The sequence below is a fragment of the Mesitornis unicolor genome, unplaced genomic scaffold (genome assembly GCF_000695765.1).
Source record: "Mesitornis unicolor isolate BGI_N332 unplaced genomic scaffold, ASM69576v1 scaffold16977, whole genome shotgun sequence".
NCBI classification, from domain to species: Eukaryota; Metazoa; Chordata; class Aves; order Mesitornithiformes; family Mesitornithidae; genus Mesitornis; species Mesitornis unicolor.
Window position 1 is genome coordinate 34787 of NW_010196017.1, and position 14843 is coordinate 49629.

General features: G+C 38.7%; 1 protein-coding gene across 1 annotated transcript in view; it reads right to left on the reverse strand.

Moving 5' to 3' along the window:
• The window catches only part of RMDN2 (regulator of microtubule dynamics 2), a 46267-nt gene that overhangs the window by 7537 nt on the left and 23887 nt on the right, over nucleotides 1-14843 (reverse strand). The window contains exons 5-9 of the mRNA XM_010188316.1: nucleotides 14350-14425; nucleotides 12622-12699; nucleotides 4315-4413; nucleotides 2582-2635; nucleotides 2413-2493 (exon numbers count right to left, since the gene is read on the reverse strand). Of these exons, the coding sequence (XP_010186618.1) occupies nucleotides 2413-2493; nucleotides 2582-2635; nucleotides 4315-4413; nucleotides 12622-12699; nucleotides 14350-14425 (388 nt within the window). The remainder of the gene's footprint in view (nucleotides 1-2412; nucleotides 2494-2581; nucleotides 2636-4314; nucleotides 4414-12621; nucleotides 12700-14349; nucleotides 14426-14843) is intronic.

Consider the following 14843-nt stretch of genomic DNA (forward strand, 5'->3'; position numbering starts at 1 on the left):
TTAAAGTAACCGGACTAAATGTTATTCCTACGTACAGCTCCAAGCCCTGAACCACTTCAATTCCAACATGTTTTACCCAAAAATCAGTAACAGTCTTTCTCTAACACAATAACCAAAACATCACGTAATATTCTAATTCAGATGGGACTTGAGGTAACAGTTAGCATCAGCAGAGTTTGTGCTCCAGATCTCCATTTTTAGTAATGCCTTTCAGCATGCACTTGGTTTTACCATTTACCACCCCCCCCCCAAATTGAATTACACACTATTGCCCCAGTATGATAATTTCCTGGACTTTTTTCCTAAACTTAACTCAAAACACATCATAAGCAAACAAGATAAAGCAGACAAATCTGTGATATCTATAGAATTAGTCAAAACAGAAGAGGACAAATCATCTTTTCGTCTTCAAATGGACAGTAGATTTTTGGGGCCTATTTGCCGTCCTTTCTTCTATTCACAAATCAGTATCATTCTGATTCTCATCACCACCCTACTTGACAGAATACACACATCAACCCCTCAGATTGCTTCCTAATTCCTGTTCTCACCTCAGGAACCCCCACCTTCACAGGTCTTCCGGTACTTCAGAAATGTGGTGGGACGTTCCTTTTACCAGGGACTCCAGGTGGCCTGGATCATGCACTGATCTCCAGCACATTTATACTGGTGACACTGGAGAGGCAGGATTCACTTCTCAGTAACTGCATAGTCTCAGGCACACATCTCACACGTATCTTCACATCCAGTATCTCTATGCCGTCAGGGGACAGAGAGAGGCAGGATAAGGCACCTGGATTCATCCATCTCTCGCCACCAAGTCTAGAAGAAGCCTCTGCAACTACCTCTGGTCACCAAAATTTTGTCCCGCTATTGTTATCAAAGATTAATCAAAGAAGCCTTTATGAATATGTTGAATGACTTCCGGTTTAGTAAATACAGGCAGTCTTCTGCCCGCCAGAAGTTTCTGTGATACGTGTTCATTTGCAGTTTCACCAGATCACATTCATTGCAAGATTACCTGGCCTGTAGTAAGCTGAATAAAGGAAAAACAAAAAACTCACCAGCACAGTCAGTGCAGACATATGCAAAACAGGCCAAGTTAAAGCAATTTCAGTTGTATGCTCTCTCCCTTACACCATTGGTCCTACTTTTTATGCAGAGATGTAAGGTATCAAATAACGGATAATTTATAGCAGTCTTTCCTATGTTTTGTAATAAGCAAACCGAAGGCACATTTCAATAGTAAGTAAAGAATAAAGCAGTGTTAAGAGATTATTAATGTCATATCTGTATCAATACGTATTTAAAGAAACACTGAACTTAAGCAATGATTGCTTAATTTATGATTGGTACATATTATAACTTGGGCCAAAAATAAAGGCCACCCAGGAGCAGCTGCTGGTGAGGCATGCAGTGGCCTTTCTTCCCAGCAGGAACACTTGACATAAACATGTTAGTGTTCCACACACAGCATTTATTGTCAATCAAGTTACAGAGCTATTTAATGGTCTTTTTCCTTAACTTCAAAGAATTAAATGGGGTAGGATCAATTAGTCTGTGGAATCACCTCTCTCTCTCTCCCTGCCACATCTGCTGTGCTCAGAGGGGGTCCCTTAGGCTGACAAAGCTCAGGTTTGAACTTGTCACATTCTAGGATGGTAAGACGTTTCCAGTCATAGGTTCGGTAATTATGGAACTTGCTTCTACATGAGATCAGACAGAGTGAACCTTCTTGCCATTGCTTGGTTTACATTTGAGAAATTAAATAATTTCAAATCTTTCCAGTATCTGTAGAAATTTTGTGTCCACATATTAAAAATATTCTAAAGCACCCAAAAAGGAATCTAATAATCTCTTAGAGTCAACTATGTTCCAGCAGATGCCACTGGAAGAACTGTGCCTCTTTAACTGCACTGTGACTGAAGACAAAGGCAGTCTTAAATAACTCAGCTACCTCTGCTACAGCCAACACACTGCATGGAGGCCTTGACAAGAATCACAAACCAGAGGCTTTCACGAGCAGAGAAAGAGACCACACAATAAAAATGCAGAAAGCTTTCGACTGAGAAAAAGTAGATCTAGGGCAAAATTTCAGCCCAGCTAGAGTGACATACTCAACTGCTTATTCTTAAGATAGTCTAACGAAATCGGTTGAATTACAAAGCATGCAATTCAACTTCTGACAGCCTTTGACACAGACAAGTCCCTGACAGTTCCCCCCGCACAAAGATGTTTTTTAAAGCTGTTGATACAGACAACTGTAATGAGCCAACCTAGAGTGGGAGAAAAAGGAAGGTTCTGTGTTCAGAGGAAGAAATGAAACATTATGTTATTACCAACAGTGCAACAACGAGTGCCAAAGACAAGACAGCGGTCACAAGAGAACAAGTTATCACCCTCAATACCCACCTCATTAGTAACTGAGAGAATTGACAGTGCAGAATCACAGTACTTCAGTGCGTTGTTTTTCTGGCCAAGATCTTTATAGCACTGAGAAGAAAAAACATTTTGTTTCCAACCAGACCACTGTAAGAATACCAGAGTCTACAAATCATTATTTTTAAGAGAACTTGGTTACCTTTGCCAAATACACATAATTATATTTGGAATATCCTGGATGCATTTCTTCTGCCTAAATAATAAAAAACAGGAAAGAAAACAGATATAAAACTTGTGTGATGAGATTTATGCGGTCTGCATAGCATTTTTAGTAATGCAGTAAGCTTCCTCAAACATCAGACTGAATCATCCCTACTGTGTGCCCCACAATCTGTTTAGCACTTAAAAAAACTCTGAAGAAAACAGGAAAACCCTAAACCAGACACATGAAGTGCGGATACTAAACATAAAAATGTTTTGCACTTCTTGCTCTCCTCTTTCCCCAAGTGTTTTGTAAAGATATTGGATCATTCTACAGAATCTATATTGGATTCACTCACTTACATGGTTGGAAGACACCGGTCTCTCTAGATTATTAACATTTATTTCCTCATCAAGGAAATAAACAAGGAACTTTGTGTAATGGGTAACGAACTGTATTCATCAACTTGGTAATAATTTTTCTTTCACAGACCCGTATCTTCTAGCTCTGGGTTCACTTTTCTTTTCACAATACCACCTTCTGAAATGTTCAGGTCATTAAAACACTTTAAGAAAAACACATCAAGGATGAAGAAGCTTGAAAGACGAGCTAAAACCTTACCAATTATCTACTAATCTAGAAGCAGCTTTAATCAACAACCAGCTTCTGGGAGAGAAAAATTACATCAATGAAATTTATAGTAGCTGTAATCCTTGGACCAAAACAATGCTGTTTTCACTACAACTGTTTACTGTCAAACAATTGAAAAAGAAACCCAAACAGTTGTCTTTTAGACAGTAATTTAATTTTTGTTGTAGATTACTTAAAATCACAGTTTCTGTGCAGCCCACTACAAAATACCCTGAAGCTAAAGTGAACATTTCGAATTTCTACCACCTTTGGAGTTTGACCTTAAAATCTCTTAAACTGGGAAGATGGTAACATATTGTACTGTCCAAGATTCAGGAGACCATTCTGTCCTTAAACAGACTAAGAACACAGAAAACAACCACTCTGACAGTGAAGAAAATATGCTTGTTCAATTCCTTTGAGAAGCTGTCTGAAAGTAATTGCAATGATGGAAGTTTAAGCTTTGAATGCAGTCAAGTGAAAAACCTGTATTTTTCAGCTCCAGAAGTAGAAATTATTCATACAAAAGACACTGAAAACCAGGTTTATTTTATTCATTTGGTGTTTTCTCATACTTGTGCATTCAAGTAGAATGCCCAGGAACACGGACCTTCGTGACAGAGCCTGCTTTCACTACAAAGGTAATTCGCCTCCACAAACAAAAAAAAGCTTCTACTGAAATTCAATGAAAAGAGCTTCAGACCAGAAAAAGAGAAGTATTACAATGTCAAAGTTTTCCTTTCCTATGTTAACCCTTTTGCAGAAATGGGCAAATCATCGGTTACTGCTATGATTAATTTGTTTCAATGGCATATATAACTAATCTATATCCATCTCACATTAAATCCAGTAACTGTTAACCACGGCAAGTCATTGAAGAATTCTCTAAAACTAAAGAAAGAGAAAAAAAGTGCTAGCCACTCATTTCTAAACTAATTTTAAAATAGAAAATAAAAAATATTTCAGTAGAGAGCTGTGTGGTATTTAGGAGAGCCCTGGATTTACAGCTACTGAACACAATCTGTCAAGCAGGCATTGACAACAGTCACACAGAGCAGCTGGAGAACAGTCACACAGGAAAACCCTGGGCTTGGACTGACCTTAAGGAAATTCTGCAGTGCTTCTTCTATCGTTGAAGTAGGTGGAGTCCCAAAGAGAGCAGCAGCTACTTTCTTTTCAATCCAAGACAACTGAGCTACCTATAACAAAAGAAGAAAAAAAAAAAATCAGAAGTCTCTACAGTTGCCTCTCAGCTTTGAAGTAAATACTGTGCTGTGCCACTGTGTTATTTATACAACCTATTTTGCAAAAGAACCTGTAAAGGAATGATTAATGCTGTTGATTTGCCAGCTCAAAGCATAGGCTTTTGGATTTTAGATTACGCTAACAGAAAAATGCACACATTAAGAAATACATGACAAAACACCAACATAATTGATACAGAGACTATTCCAACGTACAAAGCTTGAAGTACAGTTTAGGTTTCAGAAGAGCTTGCCATTTTAAAAAACCGAAGTCTAGAAATAGTGCTTTAAACTTGTTGAGGTTTTCATGAGACAGAGAGCTTAGCGTGATAGTCCATGTACTTGACTACTTTTCAACATTACGAAAAGTTGTTGCTGCAGCCAAAATGTGAGTGTTTTGGCCCTTGTAAAACAAGTTCATTTATTACACAGAAGGTGGTGACAGCCAATGTTAAGAAATAGGCTTAATTTTTTTCTCTTCAAATCTGACAACACTTGCCAAAGACTCTTCTCATTTCAGGAAGACGGGCTGCTGTAAAAGGACTTGAGGGAACTGTCATATTGCCACACGATGTATGTGGCATTCTCTCCTACACATACTGACACACGCTCTGGTTACTGCCATCAGGTATTTGGCTCCATCACCTAACCTGGTGAAACACACTTCACATCTCTAATGAAGAATGGAGCTACTAAGAAATGCAGTGGGACACTGGAGCCTGTTTAAATGGAGAAATGAAGCCACCCTCCTTTAGACACTTGACTACATCTGTAAAGTCAGGACTTTATTCCTTCACAGCAGTATTTGAACCACAGTACTGATGGCTCCTGTCACAGAGTACAGCCGAGTTTAACACTGGTAAAAAACAAGGTTCTGTGTTTTCCTAGCAGTTTCAGGCCTGATCTATGCAGAGGCAACACAGAGAAGATACATACACACAGGTGAAGAAAGAGAGAGAGAGCCTCTCATCAGACTTGGAGGTGAAATATGAATCACATAGGGATATCTCTTTTTCAGAGGGAGCCGCAATTCAAATAACAGAGTTGAGCCTTGAATTCAAGTTTGTCCTACTGCTGTAAAAATTAAAATGGTTTTGGATAGCTTTAGATTATTCCCAGGCTTCTCAATCTCTTCAGGTTTGCTGCTGCTCCCACAGCCTCTCCAGCTAAATCCAGCAATTATCCAGTAGACATCAGTTAATGATGGTAAAATATAAGAACCCATCCACACACGGCTATCCACAGCCATCAACCAGAATGCTTCTCTTCAGAACAGACATCAAGCTCTATGCATTACTTGTTGCAAACTGCCCTAAAAATACCATTGCAAAGAGTACAAATACAGGCCAGCACGCAACAGTAGAACGTGTAGGACAATGTTGTCTCATCTGGCTTCAGTGACTCTGGCTACATAAGAGCAACACTGCTTGGAGACAGTCTTGCTGGTTGTTCAGTGCAGTCCAATGCCGCATTTGTTAAATGCTGCCACACAAAACCACTAAAAATTACATTCCAGACAGAAACAATATTAAGAAAATGAAGCTTTTTAAAAATTTTCTCTCTCACACATATTCCATTCTTGAAGCCTATTCTAAGGGAATCAAGTGCTTTTTAGAAAAACTCTCCAGCAATCCCAGAGTTCTCATTCATTGAAGCACCATGATGTTTCCCCATTTTGAACTGCAGTGCTTTCACACTGTTACAAACTGCGGCATGCTGGTAAAAACTTCAGACTGAAGATATAAATATATTTAACTCCCTCACACTCTTCATTTCCCTAGCTGCTCTCTAGTTTCTGAGACATATTCAGTGAGAGATACTAAAAGGATTTTTGCAAAAGTATTGTTTTCTTCATGCCAATCTACTGCTGCAGTGTTCTCTACTCTTTTGGAAGAGGAAAGAGTTTTTCTGTATTTCTAGGTCCATCGCATCAAGATAGAGGTAGCTTAGAGAGGGAAAAAGAGAGGGAAAAAACAGAAGGAAATGTATAGTTTTACACTGTTCTCTGCGAGACCACACAACACCCTGGAGATACACATGCTGCACAGATACAATTACCACACATGTCTGCTGTTACGCAATAGTAAGGAAACAAAATTGCAGTTTTTCCATGTGGAGTTATAATTACCTATTGAAAACACAAGTTCTTCCTGGCAGTTGTTTTATTTTCTTATAAGTTTTAATCAGAACTTATTTACTGAGGTTTTAGTCCTTATTTTGTCTGGCTTGAGTACTGCTTCATACTATTCAAACTTTTTAAAAGCCCAAACATATATGCACTTGGCCATTTTTATATTACAAATCCCACCAAGCTAAAACAACGTTTAAAAGTGAAATGCATGTATGCAATTATACCCTGTGGATGGCTAAAGACAGGCAAGGTGAATCCCATCACAACAGCTTAATCACGCCCCACCTGAGTCAGTCTGCACCTCCCTATGACTGAGGTGGGACAGATGGAAAAGACGTGTTTTATGTAAGACACAAAATTGTGTCCTGAAGCAATAATGATCAACAGGAAATTATACCCTTCCCCTAAACACACAAAAGCACAGTCTTTAATTTGAAATAACTTTATTACAGTAAATCTTATGCCACATTCAGTGAAATGAAAACATCATTCCTACTTTACCAACTAACTTTTTTAAGCATTCTCTGTGTATGAGCAACCACAGGCAACAGAAATCCTAGTGCAGCATGCCTTAGTGTAGTGCAAATTTGACTTCTACAGTCAAGGTTATCCCAAACAGTGCAAAGCACATCTGGAGGTCCATACAAAATCAAGTATACAAAGAGACTTTAACTATCATCAAGTCCAGCGGATCCATGATTCCACTTAATGCATGTTCCAAGAATGGTATAGAACAGCAGAAAGTAGTAAGAAAAACAGCTACGGCAGCAAGTCATAGCTCAACAACAACAACAACCAACAACAACAAAAAATTAAAGAATGAAGATTGCTCTTGCCTTACAGACGATTTCCAAATCTTAAGTGAGGGGTTTTTTTTGAGGTCTCTCAAGCCCTGATGTCAGTCCCCACAGGAGCTTGAAAATTCACAGGAGCACTGCAAGGAACATGGTGCTTCCACAGAATCCCAGGTTTTAATGTATTGGGTCACTCAAGGAACATTGCTTCCCAGCTGCCATACACAAAGACAGGTAGTCCTACTTGCTCAAGAGCAAAAAACAAGGACCTGAGGGACCATCACCCAACTTCTGAACTTCCCTAGGGCTGCATGGGAGTGGGTCACCACTAGAAGGAGAGGAGGCCACTCTTCAGTATCCCAAAGCTAACAGATGGCTGTCTCAAACAATCTCCCTATAGATCTGTCAAACAGCAAGCTCTCATCCACCCATTCTATCCAAATCTCTACTAGTACCAGACATGGAAGAAAGACCCACAGAATTCAACTGCAGCTGACTGTAAAGTTCGTACCCAGCACGCTCCTATCAGCCCTCTTGTTCCTCTGAAGACCAAGGCAGAATATGTGCTTCTCCTCTAAATACTGGGAAAAGAGATTTCTTAATATCCCTTTCTCTTTCTTATACTGGGATCAGGAAAAATCATATATGAACTAAAACACTGGCTAGAGTTTGCTTTTTTTGTTTTTGTCTTCCGTTTGGTTTTCATGAGATGCAAACCCTGCACAGCGACAGCTCCTTTCAAATTCCAGGATGTTGGTACCAGGGAAACTAACCCACTTCGATGGAAAATTCTGACAGGATTGACATACAGCCCTAAAGGATATCATCCTCCAATGCCTCCTTGCTAATAGCTCACTAAAGACAGATCACACAGTTGTCTTCCATAAAGGAAAATAATCCCATTGATCCAGCTTCAATAAAATATTAATGGCACCTATTTAAATATCCCCAGAGTTTCTTTTTCTGTTTGTTTTTTTTTCTCTTTTATTGCAACATATTAATGTAAAATTGCATTAAATAATTTTGCAATGTTTTGACTTCTGGAAAAGATTAAGTAACTGGACAGCAGTTTTAAAATACTGGCTTCCAATGGAAATATTCTCTTTCTTGCCAGCTGAGGAACCAGGACAGTGTGGACAGGTATTTAGGCCCTTATCCAACTTGAATTCCCTCAGCTTTTCACTTTCCAGTAAGAGGAGCAACTTACAGAGCACACAGATAAAGGAACAAGCGACATTTTGCTCCCTGATATAACCCAAGCAGATACTGGGATACACCAGAGGTGAATCCAACACACGACACATAACTTGCAAAAAGAAAACCCCAAGCGATCTGATTTTTAACACCCCACTGGCATTTACCAGAGGCTCTAATCCAGTTTCACAAGTACATGCTAACTGTTCTGCAACAGTCCTGTAAAGGCACGTGGTTCTAAGTCTTAATTAGACAGGTACTGTGTTTTAAATGCTATTCTAAACATTAAAACACTAAAAAACCCACAAACCCAAATTATAAAGGATTATCAGATAATTACACCCAAAACTCTAAGAAAAGAGAATTCCTATACACCATACACCACAGATCAATTCCCTTCCAATAAATATTTCTTGCTGATTTGAAGAGCAAAATAGTTTTCACTTTCCCTTATAACAAAAACAAAGCTGAAACTTGAATGGCTATAAACACTGTACTTATTTTAAATAATATGAGCCAATCCAGGCATACTGGAAAAAATAACTGCTATGCAGAAGTTCTTATCAGCTCTGGAAAAAGGAATTTTAAAATAACATTTAGTAGGGTTCTGCAGTTATCCGCTACTAGTGTTCAATTATGTTTGGTCAATGCATAAATAAATAAGCGGTTTTTTCCCCCTTATCACCTCTGCAAAACAAAACAAAAAACATTAGAGCTATACGTGGCTTCTTGTATAGATAGCAGGTCAAAATTTTGCCCATCATGACATCTATGAAATGATTGGTGAACATCTCGCCTACCTGATTATGATACCCGAAGTAATTTTCTAACACAGCTGAGATGCTACACACATCAGAACAGAATCTTCCTCTTCTATAACCCTACTGGCTTTATAATGGTAAGAGAAGTAAGAAATAGCAAAAATTGTTTTTTCGATAAGGGGGTACACAACTGTCACTGGCTCTGTCTCAGAGTAAAACCCCCACTGCTGCGAGGCAGTGAAAATCCAGCTCATCCTTCCTGCTGGAAGCTGCTATGCCACTCTGCATCCACTTTGGATCTGGCCCAGCAGAAGTAACTGCTGAGTAAGAAACTTGGCATTGCCACACTGCTGCTCTTTGTGGAGGACTGTGTTACACTGAGGAAGGTGAGAAATGGCAGTCAGAGCTAAGTTCTGGCAAAACTCCACAAACCAAATAGCTTTTACAAGTACAGCATGCAGTCTCTGGATATAGATTTCAGCCTCCAATAAATCTCTGTTTGCCTCCACTATATTTTTTACCTAAAGGTCTGTTCAATTGACTGTCATTAGTGACAATGAACTGGAGCTGAGAGTTACTTGAAGCACCCCATTTTTTTACAGTCTCTTAATGCTACACCTATTTTTTTTCAGTTTGTCAGTCTAAAAAACACAGTGCTAGAAGACAGTAATAACATCCCCCAACATTAAATGGGGCGTGAATGGGAAATGTCTGACTATACTAGGAAGACGTCAGTACATCAGGTTTCCCAAAAGTGTTACAAAAGCCTATAAAGTATCAAACACTAATTATCTTTTTTTAACTACACTGCTTCAGCAAAAGAATATATGATTAAAATCAGACAATAATACTCCTGGAAGCAACACTTATGAAAGAACAAAAATTGTGGCCAATCCTAACTTGACCCCAAAGTCAGCTAGGCTAAGTGTAAAAATTAACCTTCTTTCCTCAGTCATTCCTTTTTCTTCTTTAATTTCCTCAGACTGGACGCACAGCCTTCCCAGCCTCAACTGCAGCTAGACTAAACAGAAGAAAGAGGGTTTAAGAAAAGCATTATCACTCCATCAACAGTTATCAGTATAGAGGAGTGATAAATTAATTTTTCAAGCACCTTACCATAATCTTCACCCTGAAGAAGTATTTGGAACCAATGCCACAGCCAACGGTCTATTTTTGGGAAAATTACCACAGCATGAAATACCACAGTCTGCAGAACACAACTAAGGAATTGGCCACATCTTCCACAAGCTCCTACGACTGTCTACATCACAAGCATGGCCAAAACCCATGTCAGTGGATCAGCACAGAAACCTACGCATACAGTCTGTTAAAAGTAATGAGGATATTGCCCACTTCATTGGGCTAGGATTAAGATCTAGCTTCCACAGTCGAGCCTCAAAACTAATATTCCCAAGTGATGGCCTCATCATACTGGAAGTGTGCAAATGACAGCAAGTTTTTAAGAGCTGATAGCGTCAGAAGTTAAAACAAAATGTTCTTCTGTCTTATACTTGCATTTATTTGTACTATGAAAATCTGTTGTAAGTGTTTCAGGTTACTGTTTTGTCAAGCAAGTAACAAAAGGCAAGAATTATTTAAAAAAAAAAAAAGAAAAAGATAAATCAACCCTTTCAGTATTTCAGTGGCTACATATGTTTAGGTGGACTGTTTCACTTAATAAAATGCAGGTCAGGTCATACTCTAAAGCAAATGCTCATCTGTGGTTTTAGTGTTCAGTAAGAAAGTCCTGCACAGATCCTGCAAGTGTGGAACATCAGTTCATAATGATATAGTGCAAAAAAACCACATGTATTGATCAGGAAGTGGTGACTGTCACCAAAATGAAACAAGAGTTTCTTATTCCAGTGCAATAAGAACAAAGTGAGTGATACTGAGATTACATGTAAAGTTTCCAAAAGCGGTAACTCAAGTGAGAAATAAGCCATGAGAAACATCTGGGAGTGTTTGACTGGAAGGTGCAGCCAGCTGTTGGCCACAAGGCAGTATAAAAGCACTTCAGGAATGACTGGTGAGAGAGATGCTCTTCAAAGGCAGGACAGGGAGCACACTACACGACAGTCTTCAGCAACTCACTTCAGCACAGCTAATGCTGATATTCAAGAATACAGTGTGATGAAAAGCAAAATGAAAAGCTCTTTGAAAAAGTTAGCATCATTCCTTGCTCAAATCAACTGAGAAAAAATGTAGTTGCTGAAAGCTCTTTGAAAGTTAAATATATGATCTGAAAAAACTGCTGAAAGATTACTTTGCTTTAAGTCTTGTTGCAGATAAAGACAAAGTCAAAGGCTGCAATGTATCACAGCAACTCCTTCTTTCCCGTTTGCAGGCTCTTCATAGTGAATAGCAGTGGAAGTAGCTGGAGGAAAAAAACAGGGCAAGGAATGCACTGCGCATTGGCAGTTTTTATTCTGAGAAGCCTCTCAGTGATCTCTAACAGCACAGACTACACAAGAACATTTTCTTCTGATGAAAGATTCTTCATAGCACTAAAGATGAAGCAATAAGGATAGCCATCTAAGCCATCAAAGATGTGGGCTTAAGAATAAGACAAGTCTTATATTACGAGCACAAGCACCATTTTCCTAAGAAAAAAATAAAATTAAACAGCTAAGCTTGTGTAACAATTATTTTAAATTTTTATATATGACTACTTATCACTATGTCAACACAATATTTAAAAGCACCTGTTGTGAAGGCATAACAGAAATTGTGTCTCTTGCAAAAGCTTTTGGTGAATTACAGATTTAAATGCCTGCAGCTTTGTTTTGACATTCTCCTGAAACTTACCAAGCCAGTATGGTAGCCTTGCTGCCACAGACATAATCCCACAGCACATAAATGACTTTAAATTCAATTAAGGATGGGGAATAAGTTACCAAAAGGCTATGTTACAAGCCCAAGGTCACCCAAAAAGTTTGTGGCAGAATAAAGAACTGAAATCACAGCTTACAATACCAGAGGTCACCCTTCCTCACTTCCAAGTATCAATCACTTTTCATTCATACATTCAGATAAGAAACCTGAACACAACAGCGAGGGACATACAAGCACAGCTTAAAGTACGTGACAGGAATGGTCAGCAGTTAACATCACACATGTGGGAGTTAATTCAGGAAACGTAAATGTACTGCTTCATTAAGCTTAAAACTTCTACTACAATAATCACCTACTTTGTCTTAAGTCCCACTATTTCATTTCAAATGCATTATCATTTTTCAGTATACTCAATTCATACATTAGATTAAAAAAAACCACAACTTACTGAATAGCACCATCTTCCATTTAGGTAATATAAAAAAGGATCTTGAGGCTTAAGTTCAATTGCTTTGTCTAGGTGCTCCTATTAGAAAGAAAATCAGTGTCACTTCAGATGTTTGTTTGGCAAGTGTGTTTACATTCTAAGAAGTTTGCTGAAAATTATAAACACATTCAGAAATCCTCTTCTGCTGAAAATCTTTTCTAACATTCTAAAAATATTTTAACTAGCAAACCCCTTCCTCACGGAGGGAAACCATAAGCAAAATTATTTGTTTCTGTAAGAAGGCATGCTGTATTTAGAACATGACAAGGCTCTAAAGTTCAATCAAAGAAGTCAAGAACTTTTGTCTTAAAAAGGCAACAACTTCAGTTATATTAATTTTATTTACGGTTAGTATTAGGAAACTGTCACACAAAATCTGAGAGAAACCAACCACTCCCTTTGATGGATCTGACATGCCAGCACCCACCACTGAAGCACAGTCTCTTCCTGCCCCAGTGAAATGGTACATGACATAACAAATTGCTACTATCATGTAAAATTCAGAAAATAAAATGGTTCTGTTTACAGAGAAATCATAAAACCTACAAACCATCTAACGAGGTCCTTCTTTCAAAACCATATTTATTACAGGTCAAGAGTATCTTTCTTTCATTCTACTAAAAAAAGCTCTTTTTGCTCAATCTGAGTTTGAAGAGAAAAAAAGTTTTTTCACCCCTAACTACCATTTGCCTCTCAAAATAAATTTCATTTTTAAGGTTTCTTTTTCTCCTGTTTTTCTACTTAAGCCAGTCAGTTAAATAGCTGAGTTATACAGATCTAAGAGCATATTATTCTATCACTGTGTTCACCGACTATTCATATAGGAGCTATGTTTTCAAGCTTATATTTTCCCAAACCCTTAACATTTTCAAATGATCCAAGTAGATTTCAGTAATTACTTCAGAAGAGGAAAACCTCCCTGAAAAGGCTACTGCTAACACTGTGGGCTCTTTTTAAACCTCATCCTTAAGCAAGTGCAGCGCTTGTGTTATTTGTCACTGTCCCTTCGGCCCTAGCGTGTCCCAGCGCCCGAGGCTTGGCTCGCTTGGCACAGCTCTGATGTCACTCACGCTCTCTGGTAGGAAAGCTCCGCCACACTCCAAGCCCTAACATGGCCATGAAGTGGTAGAGACCCAACCCGGGCATTTCCCGCGGAGTGGGACACATCTGCTGCCTCTCACTGATACCCGGAAAGGGGGGACGCCGGCTCGGAGGGCAAGGGATGGAAAGTGCCTAAGAAACGTCGAGGACAAGGAGGAGTAGAGTAGCACATGTAATACAAACTGCTAACTCTGAAAAACACAGTTACCTTTGAAAGGACAGTGTTAAAACAAATATTACTTATAAAGGGTGGCATAAAGGATGATTGCATAAGTGTGTCAGTTCATCACTTAATATTTCATATGCTTTTATTTTCCAAACAGAATTGTTACTGCTTTTTCCTTCCCCCTTTGACTACAAAATAGAACAGAAATCTTAATGCTGCTCTCAGGATCCTACCTCAATTCTTGTATTTTGTAAGCATATAATCTATTTGCATATTTAAAAATAACTTTTTCACTTTAACATCAGCACCAAAATAGACCTGTGAGGCTGAATTACAGTGTTGGAAAAGTCTGTCTTTGACACTATATAAGGAAAAATTTAAAGGAATAGCTTCAAAACCCCCAAAACCCTACAAAAACATACCTTAAAGAGATAACCATTCCTGATTTTGTTTTGTACACTTTCAAACTGAGACATATAGCCACACATAATTGCAAACCTGAGAGGGGAAAAGAAAAACACACACACATACTTTTTATGATTTAAATAAACCTTTGAATCAAATTACAAAATATTTCAATACCTAATTCACAGATTAACACCTGTTTTTCTTCCATTTTGATGGCTGGATAGAAGTTTGGCAATGAGGTGTACATATTCAGGAGCAGACAAAGAACAAAACAAAACAGTAATGGAAACAAGGAGTTTAAACGAAACTCTCTGGGTTGTCAGTGAAGCGAAAAATCAGGGATTCCTCCTCCAAAATGTCTACCATTTAGATCAGAGTCTGACACTTGCAGCCTGGCTTCAGCACTGACCACAGTTCAACTGGGCACACTGCACTCTGCATTGCAACACACTGGGAATGGGAACACCCTCACCCGGGAAGGCAAATCCTTGGGGCATGCTCAGCAGGA